Source organism: Pseudopipra pipra, chromosome 1, assembly GCF_036250125.1.
Source record: "Pseudopipra pipra isolate bDixPip1 chromosome 1, bDixPip1.hap1, whole genome shotgun sequence".
Lineage (NCBI taxonomy): Eukaryota > Metazoa > Chordata > Aves > Passeriformes > Pipridae > Pseudopipra > Pseudopipra pipra.
The window spans coordinates 62,176,640-62,202,259 of NC_087549.1; the positions used below are offsets into that span (position 1 = coordinate 62,176,640).

Below are 25,620 nucleotides of genomic sequence, written 5' to 3' on the forward strand. Positions count from 1 at the left end.
ACTAAATAGCTCTAGCAGCCTTGTCATGGCAGCACAGAGCTAAATCCTGGCAACACCTATCAGAGAAATTATATATACATTTGGCAAGCATACTTGAGTTGTTCACCTGTACTGAGCTCTGTGTTTCCAGCATAAAGCTACTCCCAGATCCTGAATTAGCTGTAGGTGGAAGACAGCTGAACTGAGGCCCTGCTACACTACACATTCATGGCAGAAATATTTCATTGACCTATCTTACTGGGTTTAGTCAGATTTGTTATGGAAATGATGCATATGCTTTCACAACTTTTCATTGTGAACCTGCTTTTCTTGTGACCTGTTAGTCAGGTTTCAATAAACAGAACAGAAGGACAGAGATCTCAAAGATATTATGTTCCTGAGAGACAAAGTGAAACATGCTATGCTAATATCCCTACTGAGGGCAGGATTGCAATGTGAGATTGACTGTCTTGTTAATCATCAAATAATCCATATGGTTCAGACAATAACCTAAATGCCTCAGCTGTAGCAAAACTTTTCATCACTGCTCACACCTTACTATGGAAAGGGTAGCCCAGCCACTGTGGCAATCCTGTATTTTCCTCAGAAGGTCTGGGGCAAAGACAGTGGAGGACCAAAGTCAAGCCTGGTAGAAGAGATACCACTCTGCTAACTACAAAGTATTGTACCAGACATATGCCCAATCTTTTTGTGCGTGTGTGTTTTATATGTGTTATGGTCTGTATCCTTCCTTAAGTGACACAGCACATGTTAGAAGTTCTAAAAACAGCTGTATTTTTCAAACATTACTTTAAAAAACTCAATGAACTTGCATCTAAGCTTTTTTAACAAGTTATTTATTTACATCCTCAAAGCTCAAAAAAGGTGTCCTTGAACTTAATTTCAGGCTTTCTTATATAAACATATAAAGAAAGGAGGGCCGATGAGACAATTTAGTCACCCAATGAACTTGTTTGTGAAGGAAGAATAGTGATTGAAATTATTGTTCTGCTTAAGATTCCTGAAAGTGTAGCTGCATACCCATCCTGCAGCAAAGGGCTGCCGTATTCCAAAATCAAGCACTTGAAAATTAGGAAGCCTGGGGGTTAAAGACGAAATGTGAAATCATACATACATATATTCATAAACTTTTTAAATTAATAAAGATCATCAAGTCCAACTGTTAAATTCCTCACCTATGTGGACAGGCACTAAGCTTGATCTCATACTAAAATAGAAGTTGCATATTTTGTTTTTATTATCCTCATTCAGCTTGTAGTTCCAGCTCTGTAATACACACTGTTCAAATCCTGTGCAAACACAGTGCTATTAATTTTGTCACAGGCTGTCCTGTGATAATTGTGACTTTAGTATTTAAGTACATCAAAACCACAGCTGAATTAATCTTTATTATACTGCTGAGACATATGGTCTTATTAGTAGAGATAAATCTGAAAGACATATTCTCATTTACTGAATGCCAGGCACTCAGGAGATGATTTTTCAGAAGACACAGCCTTCGGTGCACACTCATTCAGAGCTCAGTGCTGGTTGCCTCCAGCTGCAGTACTGAGTGCTCATCACTTTTAGAACAGACCAAGGCTCCCAGAAAACGAGGGCTGGTGCCTCTGATGTCACTAGCTGTAGTCGCGTGCCTCGCATCACGCAGCCCTCATTCCTACAGCTCCTGCATAGCCCTGATTCCTTCCCTAAGCTCCCTAAGCAGGGCAGGAGTAGGGCTCTGCATGCTCAGATTTCTTCTTGTAATGCAGGCAGCGAAGGCAAAGGAGCCACAGGAGACGTGGGAAGGTGATTGCAGTAAGGAGGTGTTGGGCACCTAATTTCTGGTGAAAACTCCAGATTCTGAATTCCTAATGATTCAAAAGCAGTGCTCCCCACTGGTTCCTTTCTGGAGTGTTTTGAAGCACGGTGTCTGTCTGCAGGTCTTAGGGATGCTGAGACTCAGGACTACAAGCTGTCTGGTTTTGTTCCCTCTCTGCCTTGTCCTGGGCTACTTCAGTCCTTCCCATGGCTGACTCCTTGTTCCCGTGTCTTATATCTGGAGTCCTTTTTTTTCTGGGTGGCAGTGGCTGGAGCAGAGAGAACACTCTAGGATGGGGAGGAACAGCAAGAAGGAAAGTCTGGTGCTGCCTTTGCTGCTCCAAGGGGAGGCATGTAAAGCACATGGGGATGCACATGTATAGTGCAGATGCTTGTAGGAGGAATGAAGGGATGACGTGCGCTCAGCTCAGGCAGAAACTATAGATGACTGTCAAACTACAACGAGTCTTCTGAACACACACAAACCGAACTTTTTTTTCAGAAGCTCCCAACATAGCCAAATTTGTACATATTTTCTTTAAAGGAAATTGAAGAGAGATTTTATGTATGTTTTTCAGACAATGTATGATCCCTGATACTTGCAGAATACCCTCTGTAAATCAAGCATTTAATACGTTTTTAGTAGTCTTCTAATAACTCTTCATGTTTGAGAGTTAATCTTTTTTTCACTGAAGAAAAGATGGAGGCAGAAAAGCAAATTTTATGGCCACCGTGATCTTGTTTCAACCTCATGTGTAACTGGACCATCAGACATTCTTCAACAAATTCCTCACCACACAGGTCCAATAGTTTTCTTTAGAAAAAATTCTTGATGAAAAAAAAGCCCAGTGAGGGAGAGTTCTCTACAATCTTGGATAAATTATTTTGATAGTTATCCTCATTTATTTGTAACTTGAATTTAATTAACCGCAAATTCAGTAAATTGGATCTTGCTAGAAATGTTTGTTTCTTGTCACGAAATGTTTGTTTCTTACGTAATGTAGTTACTTATTGTGCGGAAGTTCTCTGTTGCTGTTCTTCACGATAACCCAAACAGTTGGAGCTCCTGGACACTGAGTACATGGCTTGTTTTCACAACCTTTAATCATCCTTCGCTCCAGTTTTTAAGTGGGGCTGCTTCAACTAGAAACAGTACTGCGTGCTATTTGCAAAGATATACCCTAAACTGTTATCATATTTTCTCCTAAAACATGATCCTTCATTAGAAGCAGAAAACTTGGCAGAAACATGCTAATCACTATTAATTTAGTGACAGCAGGCAGATAGATTTCTGTCCTGTTGATGAGCCATCGTGAGTGGAAGTCTTTTTCCAGAGCTGTTCTTCTCAAGGTAGAAACATATAATCCTGCAAAAAGTCAAGCCACACTCCAACCCCATCCCCTTCTTACTTTGCAGGTGAAACTGTGCTGTGGTGTGCAGTGCGGTAGGGATGACAACACGACCTCCTCACTCCCAGGCTGCCTCTTCAAAACCTGTGTGACTTTGAAGCTGTGGTCTACACAGCCCTTTTTTGTAGTTCAGGCATTGAATGCATCGTATGTGATCACATTCAGGCAGGAAATGATTCACAAAATTTAGTGAAAGGAGAGAGATTATTAGACAACATAATTTGAGCTCCTATAGCTACCAAAGCTACCAAATATTCTTATTTTTCCTGAGTATGCCTGCATTCAGTTTAACTGCTTCTATTTAATTTATGCATAACTTCTGTTAGGATAAAGTGCAAATTACAAAAAGATATCTAACCATGGTTTCAAGACAACAGTTTCCGTTAAATCCTTTGTATCTCATCCCAGAGCTTAAATGCTCATGATATTACTGATTAATGCTTTATTTATTATTTGGATGTATCTGGCTTCAGCTTCACTTTCTAAGTGCTTGCTCTGTTTCAGGTTAAAATAATTCAGTGGTCATATCTTCACCTGAAAGTACTTTGCTCTACTCAAGTCACCTAAACCTTTTTTCTATGCAAGACAATTTCTTCAGCCTGCAAGTATTTATTTTAGCTTCTTTATTCACCCTTTCCAATTTCTAGCATTATTTGAAAACACTTATATGGGAACTGTACGCACTGTTCCAGCATCAGTCTCATCATATCTGTAAACAGAGGTAAAATCTCTTCACTCAGGTCAGCAACTGCATTAGCTGCCTGTGCAGCAGATCCTCCCTGGCAGCTCAGGCTATGGATTGTATTCATTTTTCACTTTGCTCCCTAATTCCTTTCAAGAATCATTCGCATTTCAGGATGCAGTCCCTATCCAGTAGCAATGACTTTTATTCCCTATTGTGAGATGCGTTTGCACTTTTTTTAATCTATCACTTGACAGATTATATACTTGTTGAAACTGTGCATTGCAATACTTCATTGTGGCTTTTAAAAGCAGAATGTTATGCTGCCAACTTAAATTACTTACTAATACAAATGAACTCCCTATGTCAGCTAGAGATGATAACCTCTCAGTGAGCTAGTTTCACTCCAAAAAGCATGATATTCCATAGAATTCTGCTAAGTGATGTCATTCATTTTTCTTATCAACTTTTCTGGTATTTTGCTTGAGATGGATGTCAGTCTTTCCATCCAGTAGTTAGCTGGATAGTTATTAATTTTGCCTTCTCTGAAGATTATCATATAGCAGCTGTCTTTCAGTCCTTTGGCTTTCTCCAGCGTTCAGAGATTAATTGCGACTTAATGTCAGCAGTGATTAGAAGCATCTGACAAAAGTGAATGATCATGGCCCACATCTGCCCTTTCCTCCTCCTGAAGCTCCTCAAGCTTGTAAGCCCCCTTTCCTGCTGCTGGAGTGGTGGGAGGTTGCTGCTTTGGGTTCTTCTTCATCCTGCCTCAAACACATGGAGACAATGTGAGAACTCGCAAGTGTTAAAGGGAGAAAGAGAATGAAAAGAGCACAATTGTTCTGAGCAGCTGAGTGCCGTCCACCCAACTTCTTCCTGTTTCTCATTCACATGTGAGACCAGTGGGATGGCAGGGGAAGGAGCCCCCAGCCTCCTCCAGTGGTGGAGATGGGCTGTTCTGTCCTACTGGTGGAGAGCAGAGCTCACAGGTGATCAGAAAAGGTGTCCAGGTAGGACAGTGAATACATGCTCTTCTCCAGTTTATAAAATATATGTTTTCTTGGTTTATAGATCTGTGCAGCTCAACAAATTCAAGTGCTGTTTTCAGATGTATTTTTAGGACCATTTGCCATGAACCTTCTGACTTTGTTCCCATATGTGCGTCCTCAGACTCATTTTAACTGCGTGCCACTACTGGCGTTAGTGGTGGTGGCAGAAGCACCTCTTGGCTGTATGTGTATCTAGGACATTGGTGTTCAGTAGCTGGGGCAGTGCTTCGTACCATGTTGCTGTGGTAACCCTTTGTCCTAATTCTGTAGAAAGTTCCTGTTGAAAGCCTGAAGAGTGCATGGTTTATTCTTGTTTGATGGGAGTTCATGATTCTCCTTTGTTTCAGAGACTAGAAGAAAATCTATTGATTTATCCTCTTACCTTTTATGTAGTTCTAACATAGAGCCATCTCCACCTAATAAGAACTGTACACATTTTTTAGAATTATTTTCTTTATAATATTCTTCTAAAAAGCACACTAGCTTTTGTCTTTAGTGATGCAGCTTGTGAATTTTCCTTTGGGCCTTTATCTTTCCTAACCAGTATTTTGCACATCATAAATTCTAGCTCATATTGTTTGCTATTTATTTCCTGGTTTTCAGTTTGAATACTGAGGTCTTTGTATTTATTTCTATTTGTTGTCATATATTAATAAACTCACCCAGAATGGAGTTTAAAACTAAGTGGCCCTTTTGGGAAATAAAATGAACTCTTAATTTTCAGTTTTCAGTTGAATTATGCTTTCCAAGCCTTTCCCCTCCTTTTAATTTTGCTCATAAAGGCAAGAGAAGGGAAGTCTAGCATGTGACACTGTTTTGAAACAAGAACTATGATTCATAGACTGATATTATGGACAGGAAGGACTCAGAACACAAAAGTATTACAATATTGTGTTGAGTTTGTGTGGCAAGGTTTTGGTAGTGGGGGTCTACGCAGGTGGCTTTTGTGAGAAGCTTCCAGAAGCTTTCCCCATGTCTGACAGGTCCAAGACAGACCTAGTGCTGGCCAAGGCCCAGCCCATCAGCAACAATGGCAGCATCTCTGGGATAACATGTTTAAGAAGGGGGAAAAAAACGGCACAGCTGCAACAACAGTCAGAGAGGAACAAGAATACGTGAGAGTAACGGCCCTGCAGACACCAAGGTCAGTGAAGAAGGAGGGACAGGAGATGTTCCAGGTGCTGGGGCAGAGATTCCCCTGCAGCCGATGTTGAAGACCATGGTGAGGCAGGCTGTGCCCCTGCAGCCTACAGAGGACCTCACTCTGGAGGAGGTGAAGGAAGCTGTGACACCACGGGAAGCCTTCACTGGAGCTGGCTTATAACAGGACCTCTGGAGCGAGGAGCCCACACTGGAGCAGGTTTGTTGGCAGGACTTGTGATCCTGCAGAGGACCCATATTGGAGCAGCCTGTTCCTGAAGGACTGTACCCCATGGAAGGGACCCACGCTGGAGCAGTCCATGGAGAACTGCAGCCCATGGGAAGGACTCACGCTGGAGAAGTTCATGGGAGGAAGAAGGCAGAGACAGAGTGTGATGAAGTGACCACAGCCCCCATTCCCATCCCCCTCTGCCACTGCGGAGGGAGGAGGTAGAGAAAATAGGGAATGAAGTTGAGCCCAGGAAGAAGGGAAGGGTGGGGGGAAGGTATTTTTGAGATTTGGGTTTATTTGTCATTACCCTGCTCTGGTTTGGTTGGTAAGAAATTAAACTAATTTCCCCAAGGTGAGTCTGTTTTGCCCGTGAAGGTAACTGGTGAGTGATCTCTGCCTGTCCTGATCTCAACCCACAAGCCTTCTGTTACATTTTCTCTCCTTTGTGCTGCTGAGTAGTTTTGGTGCGTACCTCACATCCAGACAGTTTCAATTCACCAAAAATAAAAAGAAAATACCTTTTCATGTAAGGTCTCACAAGGAACAGAAGCAATTCTTTTGGCATCTTCACACCATTTTAGCTTCCCACTGAAGTAAGAAATCCATGAGGGTAGATGCAATCTTAAAAATTGTCAGACTATTGGGAAAAAAAAGAGCTAGCAGATTAGACTAGCGAAGTCCATGGGATAAAACTTTCTTAACCTGGAACAATATTTATTGCACTGTATCATATCTGTCATTGACTTCAGACAGGAGGTTCACCAATCTGATGTCACATGAAATCATTTCAGTAATAGTGAAAAAAGTAGTTTTGTTTATTTCTGGAAGAACTTTATCCCTGATACTGCACCAATTGGAGAATGACTGACTGGTGTTTCCACCATAAGCTACAACTGAGAGAAGGCAAGTTGTCTGATCTCTGTATTATGCATCATTTCAGAATGAATTCTCAAGGAAAGAACCATTAACAGCTGTGGTTAGTTGTGTAATGGAGTAAAAATGGAATGTAGATTTAAATGATTTTGACGTAGTAACCTGATAGCTATTTGTTGACACAATAATTGATTTTCTAGATGAGGGAAATACAGTAGACCTTAGCTATCTCAATTTAGAGAAGGATGCTGTGCTGCTGACGACTAGTAATGAATAGAAGGGTTGGGGGAAGGAACTGGGTGAACAGCCTGTGCTGAAAGGAAAACAACTGATCAGGAGTTCATCAACTATCAGTTTGGAGACAGTTGCACTTTTACTAAGACATTTCATATTAAATCAGATGTGTACCTATAAACTTCGTTTCACAGAACATTCTGAGTTGGAAGGGACCCACAAAGATTGAGTCCAACTTTTAAGTGAATGGGCCGTACAGGGATCAAACCCATGACCTTGGTGCTATTAGCACCATGCTCTGACCAGCTAAGCCAATCTCAAGGTCTGTTGCCTGTGCCATCAACACAAAAGTGGACGCAATTCTCACACAGCAAAAAATAAACTGGAGATTAATTGTATGATTGGGATGGCTAGGCACCCGAGCCCATTTCCTCCTTAAACTGCGCATTTATTTGTTGGAAATTACACATGAAGATGGACTCTGTATATTAGATGACTACAGGCTGACTGTGAGCCATGAATTTGGTAATGGCTATGGAAAAGGAAAATGTAGGCGCACAAATATCAAGTGAGATAATTCCAATAAAGAATAAGTGATTTGTCAATTACTCTCTATATATATGTATATGCATGTATGAAATACTTTTAGATTTAACTTAATATACTGTGCATGGTCCTGTTTATCCATGTTTTAGACAGATTGACTGAAATGAGAAAACAAAGACTCCTAAGATGATAGGAAGAATAAAGAGTTTGTAACATGAGAGGGAAATAAAACAGTTTTCGTTGTCCCAGAATAGAAAAACGAAGGCTGACTGAAGATATGACTGATATTTAAAAATATGCCAATGAGTAAACACAATGGAGGAGGAAGAGCTGTTTAAACTAAAAGACAATGTTGGCAGAAGAACAAATGGGCATAAAATGACCATGAACAAATTTAAGCTGGAAGACGAAAGGTTTCTAGGTATTAGAAAGCTGCCCTTCAATGAAAAAGAAGGCTCTTCTAAACAGTTTTTAAATCAAGTTCAGTAAGTTTATGATTTGCATTACATGATAGATCTGTCTTCAGCAGCATGGGATTGATTCAGTGACATAGAAGATCCCCTTAATTTTACATCTCACACAAAGCAGCAATTACTCTTGAGATATCTTGAGATACACTAACCTCTCCAGTAGCCTGAACCCACTGTTGAACAGCACTCAGCATGACTAAAATATTCTTTCAGACAGAAAATCAAGAGACTTCAATATTCAGCTAATCTCCAGAAGATTTAAACAGACTGAATGCAAAGACTTGTTTCTGAGCTTGCAATGTCTCTAAGGCTAGCATGCTCAAATAGATCAATAATAAGGCTAACTTTTGTCTGAAAACTGTCACCTCCATCAGCACTGCCTTGGGTCCTAGTGCTAACCACAATAGTGTGTGTCACATCTTGAGCTGCCGACAGATATATTTCCAGTCTTTAAAAGTGAGGATCTGAGAACCTGGAAAAATGCTGATTTGAATAATTGCGTCCTACTACTTACAATGTCAGTAACGGAGAGAAAATCCCAGTGTATTTTAAAAGCTGTGAAATTGTCCCTGCAGATGACGGTAGTATTAATCATTCTTATTTGTTTAGCTGAATTTAAAAATGAGCCTGGAAGGGAAAAAAAGTTTGGACATCCAGTAAGCAGGATGTATTTTATACCCATTTCGTATCATGCGTAGTATGCTTAATTTGAAAAAATGAAAATCGAATATAAACATCAATATTCTAATATTATTAGGGTAGGAAATTGGAATTAGCCTTAAGCTTCTATCTTAACTAATGCCACCATGCTTCTTAGTGTTGTTGAATGTCACACTCAAGGAACAAACATTTTCCTTGGTTGAACTTTCATGGTCCAGTAATTTTGTCCAGCATTATGAAACACATTCCCAAATCTTCATTCGCAAAGCCTAGCCATGATGATGAAACACAGAAACCTCTAAACTAAGAAACTTATTCCTTTTGTTTTTCAGTGTCAGAACAATGATTCCTCCAGGGGAATGCCTATATGCTGGGAGAAAAAGGAGGAAACCCATTCAGAAACAGTTAAGTATCATATTCATCGGGGGCATCTCCCTGCAAATGTTTGTGCTAGAAATGAGGTAGAGGAAGGGTTCCCTTCCTCCTATGGTCTGCCGATGCAGGATAGACCTAATCTTATTCTCTCCAGTGAGAAACCCTTGCCCGGGAGGCTGGCTTTTCATCATTAGGACTGTCTCCAGAAAGGATGCCAAGCATGGGTCCAACCATCCTCACCCATCAGTGGGTATGCCAAGAGGAGGCCAGTGTTGGTTATGGTGTGTGCTGCAGTGCACTGCAGAACACACTGCTGTGAGGAGTGCAGAGGGAGTGCTTTTTCACAGGCAGAAGATACTGGTGGACTAAATGTCAGCTGGGCAATGGGCTGGAGAGGTGGCTGCCACCTTTGTGCTTCTATGCTCCCTGCAGCCTGTTCGAGGAGCTTTCTGAGAAGCAGTGTGTCAAGTGGCACCAGTGTGCTGGTACTGCGCTCCCCTCTTCCCTTTTCCTTGGCTTAGCCTTGCTTGGGGCATTGCTAAGTCCAAAATGTGTGAGCCCAGAAAGTGGGTCAGTTCAGCCAACTGAAAGAGCAGACTGGTGATTCACTTTTTGCATAAAGAACACATAATTTTCAAACCACTATTTACTATGGGATCACTTTCATGAGAAAAAAATGGGAGAGAGAAATTGCATGTGTGAAGGTAAAGCAGAAGAAGAAAAAATGCAATGGGAATTTGTTACTACAAGATGCTTGAAATGGGAGGGGAAAAAAGGTTGCTATCACTCAAATGTAAAATGATTTCCAGATGCCATAAACCGCTCTGTGAAATGAAGCTTTTAGTATAATCATCCCACATCTTCTGTGTTACACTTGATTCTATGATTATCAAACACACGATTTTACTGTGTTACAATTATGAACTGGCGCTGGTGGCCTTCACAGACAATTTAAGGATGAGAAGGTAACTAAAATAGATTTCCCTATTTTCAGTTGTTCAGAACTTCTAAAAATAACCCACTTGGCTTAAAATTGTATATATTGGTCTAGAGTCAAAGAGGAGTTTCTCTGAATGTTTTAATGACATCTGTTGATATTGTTTGGATTTTGGGCAGTATTTGCTCATGAACCACTTCTTCCAAATTAAAAAAAATATTTCTTTTATTGCAAAATATATCATAGGTGACAATTTCAATAGATAAAGATAATGACATAAGGAAAGAATTCTTCCTACAAAAATCCTGAGTGTTGAATCCAAAATGTATGTAAGATTTCTGCACTACTCTTAAATATGGATGTGGATATTTAATTTTATAACAACTGCATGAGGTATGGAACCACTTCAGTACATGAAATTACCTCTGTGAAAACTGTTTATGGATCATTACTTTTGTAAGGAAGGAAAGTTGCAGTTGCTTTGATAAACATTCAGATTTATGTTTGGAGTTTACATGCTAGCTAGAACTTCTCTTGAAGATGACTTCTGGATAAGTGCAATGACTAAGAAAACTAACTGCTAACAAATGACAGAAATGACCTCATTAGCCTTTTTTGAAGTTCTGACTTCAATAAACTCAGAAGCAAATTCTCACTCACTTTGACAGAACCAAGTTTCTGCCTTGGGAACCACTGCAAATAATGCTACCTTGAAAATAGCTTTGCTATGACATTGCAGTGCAGGTACCTGAGCACAAGCTTTTGATTAAGAAACATGGTTTTGGTTAAAACAAAGGAAAATATTTGGATTATTAGAGTACTGAGCTCCCACACTGGAAACAGCAGTCTATTTTCTGTGGTTAGTTACCACTTGCTGAGGATGATTTCTCAGTTCCTAGCAACACTTCCTCAAACCTTATCTGTTTGTGGGCTTAGTCTCTGGTAAGCCTTTCCTGTGCTTATTCCCTCACTCAGGGACTTATTTTCATCTAAAGAGGCTCTGAATGCCCCAGACAGATTGGCAGACAGAGCTCCTTTCGCAGTCTATGTCCTTCAGTCCTACTGGTTTTAATAACATCTCAGGACTCCAAGATATCCTTACCGTTACGCTGCCTTGAGTTGCTGAGAACACAGCTGTGATGGTCAGGGCACATCTCCAGGATGAAGGACCACCGCCTCCCTAAGATCCTGCTTTATGGTGAACTTGCCACTGGCTGCCACAAGAGAGGAGCCCTGAAGAGGAGATACAAGGACTCCCTGAAACAACATCTCAGCCTTGGCCATATTGATCAACATAACTGATCTACTCTGGCCTCCAATCGGGAGGTCTGGAGACACACCATCTATAACGCTGCTGATGCTTTTGAGAACACATGCAGGATCACTCCTGAGGAGAAAAGACAATGCAGAAAGAATCATGCCTTGCAGAATATACCACCTAAGGAGTCTTTCTGCTGTGCCTTTTGAAACCAGACGTGCCTGTCTCGTATTGGCCTCTTTAGCCACCAGTGCACTTGTAACAAACGTGGGTAGAGCCCTCCTCAAATCTTCAATCGTGAAGCCTAGTCATGATGATGAGAAGAGTAGATGAAGCCTATTAATTGAGCAGCATATTTAACCATGGTTTTGATTCATGTCGTACCATCTTTGTTACAGCTTTTTTCTCCTGTTTGATTTCATAGCACAGCACATTCTCCTCAGCCTTGTTCTACTTACCCCCTGTCATTCTAATAATGAATCAAAGCAGATATAGCCACCTGCTTTGGGATGAGTATTGTTCAGTTGTAAAACCTAATTTTTCACAGGAACGAAAGTGGATGGATATTCTTTGGCCAGTCCTAGTGATGATTCCTCTCTTTTTAACACGAATAATCTCTAGAATTTAACTGTCTCTTAACACAGGAATAAGTGAGCTCAGGTGCCTCAGTCTGAGCAGGATACTTGGATCTTAGTAGGGATCCATGGATGAGTCCTTTCAAAGGTCAGGATTTAAAAGACAGAGATGCAGCTCTCCCTTCTGCAGAACAAGTGGGATGTTTATATTTACCTATACACAGTGCATGCCAGGAGGCTGACTCTCTACATCAACTTTTTGTGATCAATCTAGGTGGTGATCCTGCAGCTGGTTTTTAATCCAGGATATCACAGAATGATATTGTTCAGTATGTTCATTAATATTTTTCAGGCACAGAAATTCTATTCTGAGGTAGTTTTACAGAACAGTGCTGAAAATGTATGAAGAAGTTCCACAAGAGAATGCAGAGACCCACAAGACTAGGGCAGAATGTGTGGAAAATTTGTTTTACTGAGAGGAACTAAAATGTTTCTCTTCTCTAGACAGAACTAGCAGAACTATCTTCATTAGGTTGTCATTCTTCAGACAATACCTCAGGTTCAAGTTCTGCTTTTACACATGCAAATAAATTAAAAAACTCTAACTGTTCTCCTTTTGTCCCAGAAAACTTCCAAATGAGCCCCATTAGATGTGGTCTACACTAAGGAATTTTGGCTTTTATGGACACAGTTCAAACACCTGGAGCTCAGACTGATTGAAAAATTTTCCATAAGATATGCCTTTCAGCCAGACAGCCGGCATTTTGACTAAAGGAAACATTCTCTACCAAGTGTTTATTTCCTGTGGAAATCTAACATTTTACTGGTAATTCAAGCATCTGGAAATTAAAGAGATCTTGTGTTTTAACCTCAAGCTAAAATCACTGTGCTGAAATTAGCACTTAGAAATGCTAAGGCAATGCTTCAGGACAGTTCCCATTTGGGAACCTCAGCCACTTCTTCATCTCAAACTCTGGCATCTTATGAAACCCTCTTCCTCCACAAAACCTTTCTTGTGATATTTTATGGCTCTTTAAAGGCAAGCTATAGCTGCCTAAGCTCTGAGTGTATCTATAACTGGTCCATACTGCCCACTTCAGTCAGAACCATACCTGTGACAGGGTAAACAGAGACTTTGGGAGGTGCAGCTTTCTCCAGCTTCCTAGTTCTCATTTTAAGGTCCTCTGTGGCATAGCCCTTCCTCTTACTTGGTATCACACTCTACATAATTGGTATTCCACCTCTCATCTGCTCTGCCAATGTGGCATCTTCTTGACCATTAGTTCTGTCTTTCCTTGCTGTGAAGAGGCAGAAGAGATTGAAGGAGGCAAAGGGGCCCCTTTCCCTCAAACAGCTTTCTCTCATTCAGTCCTTTTGGTTTGTAGGAGATGGCGACCACCTGCACATATACAGCTGGCACTGGAGCTCAGCTCTGCCAGGATTTCTATGCAATGTACAAAAGCACAGCTCAGTGGCTGTGGGTGCTGGTCACTATGTTCATGATCACCATCTTGCTGTTACTTTGCATTTAGCCTATCTGTTGCATTTCCTGGTCTCTCTCTTCCCTTTCCTTTCTTACTAAAACCATGTTGTCACAGTAAATGGTTAGATTTTTCTCATTTCAGATAATCTGCAGGTTTAACACTTAGGCATACTTTAAAAACTTAATGAGAGCGAACTTTTCATTAACAGGGCAGGGCTCCCGCAGAGGGTAGGGAGCAGCAGACAGAGCTGCAGTTGCAGGAAATTCCTCTGCAAGCTCACCAAACTGGTTTACACTAGTGGCGGTCTGTGTGTCATGGGCACACTGAATCATTAATGCGCAAATGGCTCAATGCCTCATGTACCACCGAAACAGAAAATGTCCTCTGCACCAGCTGCCGCACTCAGCTCCCACCACACGGGGACTGGTGATGTGCGTTCTGTGCAGGTACAAGTACTTGTTACTGCAGGGCAGAATTTAGGCGGTTTAACAATGCAAGGAAGGGAAAGCCAGCTTTGTTTTTTTAATTACATCTGCTACTCTACTGCAGTAGTGTTGTATGGAAAGCAGAGTAAATGAGATATCAGAGTGAGTGCTACATCTCTGTTTACAGTTTTACAATCCTGAGTTTAACGCAAACACAACGAGCACCATCTACTTTCAGCCCAAAATAAAGGCCAGAATTTCCATTTGCCTCAAAGCAGCCCACTGAAAAATGTCCCTGCTTGTCCCTTTCTGTTTATGGCTAGCTAAGCTAAGCTAGCCTTTGCATGGAACTCACTGGCATTGTTTTAAATTGCATCCACTTGGCACCTAATTACAATTTACATCAAACTCCTGTTTGTTTGGATTCACTCCCTTACTGAATCATTTCCTTGAGTTTTCAGGAAGACTTTGTCCTGAACTTTCTCCCGTGGTCTTTTTACACCATTCCCTGCAGCCTCCAGAAAACTATTTCTTTCAGGCAGTACAAAGGCAGCCCACCTAATTGCCTCAAACCATTCCTCTCTGGCATAAAGCAGTCACTATTTTGTGCGATAAGTAGGCTTGAACAACTTCTATTTCTATCCCATGTTACTCTTGAAGATTTTTACCTTTAGAACTCATCAGTTTAATTTTCCTTATTAAAATTAATTTTTTCTGTCCTAAATTGCTTCCTTGCTTCAGCTGCTTTGTCAGACATAAAGACCAATTAGCAAAAACTTATGTGCTTTAGTTTCTGCTCAGCTGTAGACTATTTTCCCACAATATTACTGCTCTCACAGGTCAGACATCATTCTGGTGTCATAGGATGGCTGAGCTTCACGGTATACCACAAAAAATAGTTAGCTCAGAAAAAGTAAAAAAAAAGTATTCATTCTTTGTTGATTACTTTATTTGTTGCAAATTTGCTCTCTAGTGGTGAAAAGTTGTTCATTGATCCAAATCAATGAAGTCTTCTCCATATCTTTGAGAGCAACTCATTAAGTTATTGAAGAGCCACATTTCAGTATTGGCAATTTTGAATGAAAAACCAGAAATTAGATATATATTCACTGACATCTACCTCAGATATTTTTTTTCATTCACTCTGTCCATTGATGCTGTCCTCTTAAAATGAAGTGAGGCTCTCAAAAGTAGTAATGAATTTTTCATAACTAATTTACTTTAAGAGGTTTTCAATTAGCAGCAATCACACATACAAAACATTGATTTTTGTTTTACTAACTGCACGATTTTTTAATAAGCATGATTTTTTAGGATCTCAGTTATGATAAATTAATACTTCTATAATTTAACACATTAACCACTTTGTGAAATACTAATGCTCAAAATGAAAATTATGATTGAAGAATGCAGTAAACGTGTGAAGCATGGAAATGCAGTAGTAAAGTGCAACAAATAATTAGTTTTACTCTCAGGAGGAACACATCACTGTGCTACAATAAGAACTTGAACAAGGGCATTACCAGAGTGGAGGTTCAGCTGACAGAGCCCAAAGTTCCTGAGACATGCCAGGTCAACTACAGGAGGTTGCTGCACTCCCTCTGAGATCATAGATCAGTGTAGTTTATAGCTCCATTGTCCTGTGGCATTTGGCTACTGCTGGGTCCAGCAATAGCTGTCTACTGAAAGGAACCACCTTCTCAAATTTCTGCTCAGGTCTTCTTGTTTAATAGGTAAGTCTGTGCTTCAGCACCTAGCACCTCTCACTGTTATGCTGGAAATAATATTCCCATTTCTGTTTGTAAGTGCACCAGCTTTTCCTCTTCTCCCTCTTGAGAACAATATATTGCATGTTCTGTGAGAATATCAGCAGACACTCCAAAATTGAGGTTCCTCATTTGTGATGTATTTCATCTTAATGAATTTTCACAACAGCTTTTCTAAGTTATCTAGTACTGTACATTGCACGAGAGGAACACAAAATGGGGATGAATTAGGAGTGATTGGCCTAGAAAGCTGAGTAACATAGGTCTTTATGTTTTGCAAGGAATATCAACGTTCTTAAGAGAGAAACCAAATTCTTATCTCTGTTATTTCTGCTGTAGGAAGGTAAATGTGAGAATGTACACAGGATTTTGGAGCCTGATGAAAGAACAGCTCTTTACCTTGCCTCCCACACTTTTTAAAATCATGTCTAAAGATCGGCTCTTTTCTTAATTATCTACTGACCCACAGGTTAACTTTGAGTCATTACATGGAGGGAACTAAGATGCTTTGGATGAATACAGTGGGGTATTGAATAGGTTCATGCATTAGTAATTTTCTTCTGCTGATCTGCCCCTTATTTGTACAACATAGAAGAGAAATTGTTTTTCTGGTATTGACTAGAACAGTAAGATAGTACCCACTCCCCTAAGGTCAGAGGGTCCTGAGCAAGAGATACCATGTGTTTTTCACTGGGCAGATGTGAAAAGAGAATCCAATGTCCATGTCTTTGCACCATGGCAAATGCAGAATAGTAAATCTCTTTTTGGCAGCAGACAGAAACTTTAAAGATTTCCATAGAAGCTAAGTGAAGTATTCCTGTTATCAACTAATTGCATACAACATCTCAGTCTTTGGTTGTACTACCTGGAAGTAAAACGGGTAATCGAAAATGTGTTCTCCACCACAGAAGGCCTGCAGTCGGGAATGAAAAATCGAATCCTTCGAAGAGACACAGGGACCGTCTGAATGCGGAACTGGACCATCTGGCCAGCCTCCTGCCTTTTCCACCTGACATTGTATCAAAGCTGGACAAACTTTCCGTCTTGCGCCTTAGTGTCAGCTATCTCCGAGTCAAAAGTTTCTTTCAAGGTAGGTTTCCTTAAGATATCAACGTCCCATTAAAAGCATCTCTTTAATTTGTTGTTGCTTTGTACTAAGCCTGAGTAAAAGTGACAAGCAGTATTATATTGATAAAGACATGGAAAAAATCTGTACTTGAATTTATTTTGTGCATGGGATATTGCACTGAAAGTTTCATGCATTTTTTCCTGTGCTGTTTCTGTGTTTTTAATGAAATAATGGGATAACGCCCATCTTTTCTCTGTAGGCTTTAGGAAATGGGAAAACACAATTTTAAAATCACTAAACTGGCAAAGAAGCTTGGCATAGATGTAATACCTGTAGATACTTTGAACTCCCTATTTGAAGCTGTTAATGACGCATTTTCAAAATGCCTGTTTAAGTATGATGTGAAAGTCAAGCAATGACTGTATTGCCTGTGTTTGCTGTATGCCAGAAGGAAATGGGCTTGCTTGAAAAGCCAAAATGATCACCATCTTTTAGGATAAGAGAGGTTCAAAGTTTAAAGTGTTGATTAAAGCTGTACGAGGCTATGCTTTGTTTTTGTAGCTGTCTGGCACACGACACAATGAAAGCCAAATGTGAATTTTCAGATGCACATAAAAAGAATTATTCCAAATTTGAAGACAGTTTGAGTTTCTTCTGTTGCTGAAGAGTTCACAAGAGCAAAATCCAGATTAGGGATTTAACCACGAAAATCGTCTCTAGAATTGTTTTTTAGAACAGAAAAAAAAGTCCATTTGAAGGAGTATAGTTGACCAAAACTTATAGGTGGACTGTAGAGATAAACAGAAGTATTTTTTTAATGGATATTATTTTTCCTTTACTACTCTTTGCTACTTCTTCCTGTTACTATTCCTTATTATGCACAGTGTATATATATTTTTTGGCTTTGCCTGGAGAATAATATCTATTAGTTGGTTTCTTGCTTTTAAAATATATTTTAGTATAAAAGAAATGTCAGGTTGAAGAGACTTTGGCAGGCTGCAGGGTATTTTACAAGCTGACAACATTGCAGGACCTGACATTGATAGCAGGAGCCTCCCACGTCAACTGTGGCAGTTGGTTGCCCAACCTCCAGCATCCTGCAGTTTACAGAGTGCTTCTCTTTGCCTTTGAGCATATACTTGAGTATTATGGTCCCTTCTTCTGAGCTTTACTTTTGGTTTCTTTCAGATTCACAAGCAATAATATCTGCCTTTACTACTCTTCTGTCAGAGTTTCTCAAATCCATTGTCTCCTTTTTTTAAAGGGATGAGATAAAAGGAAAACAAGCAAAGCCAGACTTCATTATGCTGAAATGTTGCATGTTCAATGTTTTGTGAGATTTCATTTAATTTAATCCCCAAATTACCTAATTGAACACATCGTTTGTGTTCCCTTCATTCTTATTTTTAAATGTTTACATCATGAAACTAAGGTTACAGTTAGCATTGTTTATAGTAAAGGAAGGAAACTACACGCCATTTTAAGACGAGAGCAGGCTGGAGCTTCGGATGGGTGAAGTGGAGAAGAGGTGAGCTGTGGAAACAGAGCTGCATGAGGAAAGGTTGCTAATGTTTGGGTAAGGGCAGAAGCTGCCATATCCTTCGTGGGCATCACGATCTTTCTTGTAGTTGTGGAGAAATACAGCAAAATCTGTTTTTTTAAGCAAAAACTTTTGTAGGAAGTCACCTAAAAAAGCAAACAAAAAATATCAACCCCAGCGTTTCCATCTTTGTTGTGATGAAAGAGGATAGAAGAGCAAAAATTGTTTGTTTGTGGCTTTTTAAATCAAAGGATGGCACTAAACTGGGAGCTGTTATAAACGCTGAGGACAGAGGACAGACCAGTGGCATACAGAGATGTTATAAAATTGGATAAAAAAACATTTCTGGAAAAATAGCCTAGTAAATCTGCACTAATTCACTCAGGGAAAATTAATACAAAGGAACTGGTATTCAATAGAAATGAGAAACCTAGAAAAGAGAACATAAAAACAATAATCGAAGTGGGACAGTGGTCAGCAAATTGTTCCATGCCTGTAATATGATATGTTGACATAAACAAGAAAACCAAGTGTGGATTTTGGTCTGTTTGCCCAGAGGCAGCATGTCACTACACAGGAAGGTTATAATCCCTCTCTGCATGAGACCAGCATGACTCCATCTGGAATAGAGCTTTCTGATGTGGGCATCTCCTGGTCACAAGGGCATTAGTACATATTAAGGGGTTTGGGATAAACACAAGCAAGACTATAAAGTTGGATGGACAAAGAAAAAAAAGAGTAAAATTAGCTCAAATGTGTACAATTTATATTCTTTGGCTGTTTCTCTTCATAGGAGAGAAAGACGAGAAGGGAAGGAATTGCTTAAGATATTTTAGAGTGGCACAATGGAGGACCCAAGGAATGATGATGCCCAAGATGAAATTTGACTTGAATATCAAGCAAAACATATCTGTAGTGAGTTCTTTTTGGCTATCTGATATTCCTAAAATGGATACAGTGGAGATTCAGGACAATTAAAATGCATAATCTTCTTTGATACGCAGTAATGTGCATCTTTTGTTTAAAAAACTATTATCTGAGTTTCGAGGAAGTTAAGTGTAAATTTCAGGTTTTAAAATGTGCTTTTAAGAATATTGATTGTAATTTTTTAGAAAATACAAGTAGTGCTATTTGACACATAAATTCATATGTTACATTGCAGATTCAACCTGTAATAGTTCAGCAATTCCTGTGACAATTATAATTACCTTCAACAGTCCCAGCGGTTTTTAGACACACTTATTTACTTCCACTAGGTGTCCTTTCAGTAGCTAATCTGCAGTAGTCAGTGTGCAGCACAAACATATTTATAAAGAACAATAGACAACTGGAGAGCATGGTGTGACCACACCATATTGACTTCAAGTATGAAAATCGTTTTGCAGAGAATGAGGTATTAGGGGATGGAGAAAATGTTTGTCATTTATTCCCTTTTTAGTGACCATTATATGTTAGTACCTTGGAGTATATGGCCAGTTCATCTTAGTTAAATTGTTTAAGCAAAGGCCTGGTTCCTTTCCAAAATTTAGATCTGGTTGTTGAGACCAATATTCCAAGGATTTATTTTAAGTTGTTGTGGTTGATTCCCTCCCTCATTCTTAGAAATGTTCTCCTTTTGGTTCGGAATAATTCTTCTGTCTACTTGTTTTAGGGTCTTCATATGTCTGTTATCAGTTGGCAGAGGCTCTATTAATAGTCCCGCTCCCTCCAAGCTATATGCATTTAGTCATTTTGCATTTTCCTGATAAGCGCTTGAAAAGGGCTTGCAGCAATAACCTTCCAATCTCACCAGATCTCTTGTATAAAGCAGCGTGGGTCTGAATTAGTGCTTAGACTGAGAGACACCAACTGCTACAGGAAAATATGATGGTCATTTGACCCTGACAAAGACTTGCCTTGGGTGGGGCTCCTGTGAGAGTGGAGTGGTATCTGTGACCACTTGAGTTTGCTGGGCCTCTCTCTGGGACATATTCCATCTTCGTTAATTGTAGTCTGTCTTCCTTTACCACTCTCAACAATACATCCTTTATTACCTCTTATTTATCAGTTTTTCCATTGGTGGAAAAATATTGATCTTGTTCCACTTCTAAACCAACTCTCTTTTGTTGGTCATTTAAATTGTTGCCTTCTAGTATAGGTAATTATTTTGTAAACAAATGTCAAAAGAATAGCACCATGTTCTTTTAGTGTCTCAGACCCTTTCTGAGAGAGAGTGCTAACTCAGTTCCACAGTACTTGTAAAGAAACCAGTCATGACAATTTAGATAGGCCAACACAATTACAACTAGGGCTGTAAAACTCCTCATTTTTCTGTTCTTAGTGTAAGTAACCTTGTGTCAGTACTCCACTCGAATTGTCCTTCAACATATCCTACATTAATGTTAAACCTTTTAGCCATAAGCATTCCTGATAAATGATAGCTGCTGTTCTTGACTACAGTCTTAGACAGCAAATGTAGAGACCTTGATACGGATCAATTTTTTGATTATTCAGAAAGCGGGAGTATTTTAAATCCTTCACTACATAATTTATATAAAGCATAATTTTATTCAATAGCTTGTTATTTTTCCCATCTGGACATTTTTTGCATGCACAAATGTGTATTTATACACACATACACATATGCAAGCACAAAGACATGCATGCATATACGAAAACAGTGTCATCCCAACAAAAATTTCCTTCAGAGAACTGCTTTGAACCTCTGTATTTATTTCAGACTTCAGTGTCTTCTCTGTATTTACTTACTTCCAGACTTCATTTGATTTTGAAAGTTAAAAATCTGACAGATTTATGGATGACTAAATAAGGAATGTAGGGATTCACAGCTGAACTCTGGGAATAAATATATTAAAAGTTTCTGTAAGTCTTATATTTAAACTGTAATCTAGATCTTTGCAAAAGTAGTGACAGTCAAACATGGAGACATGTTGTTTGGCCTATCTTAGACGGAAGTTATATATGGATTTAAACTGAATTTTAAAAACAAAGTAGAGTTGGAGAAATTTGTTTACAAATGTTAGTTCATCTGCTTCCACCTAGAATTCAAAATTTTAGGAAACAGGCTTGCAATGGACTTTCCTGAGCAAAGAACGAGTTATGCCTAAACCTGAGTGTCCTTGTCTAAGGCTCTTGTAAATCTGCAACATGAGTGATTCCGCACCTTCCTTGGCAATCCCTAACATCCAAGCTGGAGCCGTCCTGCTTCAGTTTAAGCCCTTCTTCTGTAGAAGAAAAATTTTGTTTCCTTTTCTCGTGGCACCTCTACTTTTTCAGCTTTTACAGCCATGAAGTTGTCCCATGTTTCCTTCACTGTTTTCTTCTTCAGACAAAACAGGCCTGCCTTTTTTTTTTTTTTAACAAGAGCTATATTTTCTTTATCATTTTTGCTCAGCTTTTGTCTTTTTTTCAAGATTGCTCTAGTGTATGTGCAATACATCCTTCCATTTTGCAGCAAAAGACTGATTTCTCTCATAGTATGGTTTCTGAACTAAAATTAGTCCCCCTTCCAACCAGATTTTTCAGTTTACTTATGAAGATGTTGTGAGACAGTATCAATAGCCTTTTAAAGTTAAGAAGACATAAAATAGCTATTCTTCTCACCCACCGTCCAGTTGTAAAAGGTAATTAATTTAGTTTTACATGACAACATATCCTTGACAGACCTGTTGATATTTTTCGATATTTTTCTTCAAGACTTTTCTAGGGATTGAAGCTCAGTGAGGTGGTCCCAATATCCTTTGGTTTCCTCTTCCAATGCTTTCTAAACATAAACTCCATGTTTATCCTCTTTTAGTCTTTCAGAATCTCCTCTTAACATCATGATTTCTCATAGAGGAATAGGTAATGCTTCAGTGCAGTCTCAGAATACACCAAAATGAGTCTCACCAAACGCAACTAAACTCATGCAAGCACCTGAGATGCAGCCTTGTTCCAGGTATTTTGTCAGTATGTATCTGATCCTAGCTGATAGAAGCAAAAAGAGTCAATAAACACTAAACTTTTTTGTTGTCATCATCTGTAGCTTCCCCTCTGCTGAGAAGCAGAAAACTCTTTTCCCAACCTTGTATGGTTAAAGGACTTCCAGCATGCTTTTTATAACTTTCCCTTTCTTGCTACATCTGACTTTATGCATTGGCTTTTCTGTTTCTCTTCTTATACATTTGTGCTTTATTTTACTATTTTTTTTAAAAGATTTTCTGTGAGCTTCCAGTCATTGAAGATTTTGTTAAGTTGGTCTGTTCTTATATTTCCCATTCTTCACTGCCCCTGAGATAGTTTACACTTATGTCCTACATTTTGGTTTGTTGAAGGAACATCCAGCTCCTATTTCCCTTAGATATCTCTCCTCTGTGATTTTTCCAGGTGTACTGAAGTCTCCCTTCTGGAGGCTGTCTTCATCTTGCTGTGCCTTGGATTGCTGCTGCTGTAAGAACCATCAGTTCCAGGACTTCGTGGAAGCTGCCCTTCCTCCTCCTAACCTGTTTTCCCCCTCCAATTAAATTTTTTTTAATATATTTATTTTTTTTTTAATTTTTGGCAGGATAGCACATGCTGTGTGGTTTCTGTCTTTCTCTGATTTAGCATGTATGTTAGTGGGTCATTTCCTTTTACCCACTTATGTGTTCGGTGTGATCCAATTCCCATCAATGTTTATCTTCAATGAAAATTGAATTTTTCCCTTTTAAGAAGAAAGCAAAAAAGGATTCCTTCCAGCTGGTCTGATTTTTAGTATCCTCAATTACTTGCAGTCTGTTTCAGCTTTTTTCTCCTCCTATACTGTCCACGGCTGTTGCTCTCCTAGGTCAATAGCATGCTACTATGACTGAGATTCTTTATGCACTCATTAAACCCTTTAGGTTCTTATTTGTTGTAGTATTTGAATATTCAGTGCTGCAGTCTCCCCTGTAGACCTATTGTGACATGCATGACACTGCATTAACACTCACAGAAAATAGATATTAAAACTTCTCATGGGTAAGGAAACAAAGAGTGATCTTGCTTTCAGTGCATAATCTGCACCATAACACCATTTAACACTGCTGTGTAAGTGCTGCTTACCTGAAGCAAAGCTACTGCTCTGAGGATCCAAGATTCCACTGCAGTGCATGTACTGGAGTTCTCGGGCATCCTTTTTTACCCCACTATCTCTTCCTATCAATTCTGTTTTTCCAGAGCTTTCTTTTCAAACTCTCAGATGAAATGGTTTGTTTTTCTTTTTTTCTGGATTGACAAGTTCCGCTTCTTTAGTATAAATATGTTTTTTAGATTTTACTTTACTTAAGCATGGAAAATTTTTCCACAACAAGATTCAACTGATTCTGAAACTAAATTCATATAGTTGAGTTTATTACTACAATTATGGCCTATATGGAATACATTTCCAAGGGAAAATTTCTTCTTTCATTTATTAGCTAGTTTCAGTAGCCTGGAGCTTTCCCTTAAATTTAGAACCGTAAGCTTAGTGAATCCCATATTCACAGAAGGGTTGAAATTGGAAGACATCTCTGGAGGTCACCTGATCCAATCCCCCTGCTCAAGCAGGGCCACTGAGAACCAGTTTTCCAGGACCATGTCCAAACGGCTTTTGAATATCTCCAAGGGTGAAGAGTTCAAAACCTCCCTGGGTAACTTGGTCACTCTCACAGTGAAAATATGTTTCCTGATATTCAGAGAGAACCTCCCGTGCTTCAGCTTGTGACCATTTACTCTGGTCCTGTCACTGCACACTTCTGAAAAGATTCTGGCTGTTCTTTGCATCCTTTTCTTAGGTATTTATATACACTGAAGAGATCCCTCCTGAGCTTTCCCTTCTCCAGGCTGAACAGTTCCAGCCCCCTCAGCCTTTTCTCATAGGGGAGATGCTCTAGTCTCTTCATCTTCATGTCCTTTCATTGGACTTTCTCTAAGTACTTTGTAATGAGTATATTTAGAACAGATACAGAAAAAGTAAAATAATAAAAGATCTGAAATACCAATAAATATTATGAGAAGCTATGTTAAGAACAGGATAAATTGCCTAAATCAACAACCTCCTTGATTCTATCTCTTTGTTCTCAACAATCTTTTCTTTGTATGACTTATATATTGATTTCCATTATGTAAATAATTAGATGCTTTCAGATTATCCTAAAGCTTCTAGTTTTTGATGAAACCTGTACTTTGATTTACAAATCTAGGATTTCCATTGTGTTTTTCTGCTTAGTTAGGGTTGAAGCAGATACCTTGAGCCAAGAAGTCCCCAGCATATTTGAAGATTTTAACAATTACAAGTTTGTTTTTTAAAGACATCTTCTACTGATTTAGAGCACTCCCAGTCCTCTCCTCCAAAACTGAATGCCTGAATGATTTCTTTCTTGGAAGAGAAAGGCCTTTTTTTTTTGAAAACATACAAAAAGTCTTTAGCACATGTATTGCTCTAGTTCACAGTCGTAACTTATTAGATTGTCTCTAAGCATTCAGGTTGATTAGGTTTCTTAGGATAGCGTATTGAATGGCTTGTACCGAGAAGAAACATTCATGGTCAGAGTGGGTAACAGGTGAGGTTATTCCTGTGGATGTATTGAACCAACATATTCAAAGTACCACAACATTCAGAGTGTTTCGGCCAAAAAGGGACTGTTCATGGAAGAAATATTTTCCGCTCTCTACTGCTCTCTAGTTTTACCATTTTCATAGCAATATAGCAATTGAAAGAAGTGTTCTGCTGTGTAAGTGGTACATAAGCAAACCATTGAAGGAAGACTTACTGTCTGCGAGTCATTATCTAATTAATACTAAAATACTACATCAGTGAAATTTTAGTAGAAATGTCAAGACTTTAAGCAGGATAGCTGCATTTATTCATCCCTGAGATCTGGCAGGACTCATTTCTGGAAAAGCAGCTGCACATTGACTCTCGCCCATGTAACCCATTTTCAAGCAGTGGATTATTTTAACTAGAGTTTTAAATACATTTAATAGCCAGAGACACCATTTGGTTGGGACTTAGTGCTTATACTAATGGTTCATTATTTTCTTTTTGCCTTGTTTCCCAGGAACACCATTAATTTCATGTAACAAATGACTGAGGCTGTCTTGTACTACACATCCT

At 39.2% G+C, this 25,620-nt stretch overlaps 1 protein-coding gene across 1 annotated transcript in view; it reads left to right on the forward strand.

Moving 5' to 3' along the window:
• Window positions 1-25,620, forward strand: part of AHRR (aryl hydrocarbon receptor repressor) — an 88,190-nt gene that overhangs the window by 10,584 nt on the left and 51,986 nt on the right. The window contains exons 2-3 of the mRNA XM_064659084.1: window positions 9,431-9,502; window positions 16,827-17,008. Coding sequence (XP_064515154.1) covers window positions 9,441-9,502; window positions 16,827-17,008 — 244 coding nt within the window. The 5' untranslated portion in view covers window positions 9,431-9,440. The remainder of the gene's footprint in view (window positions 1-9,430; window positions 9,503-16,826; window positions 17,009-25,620) is intronic.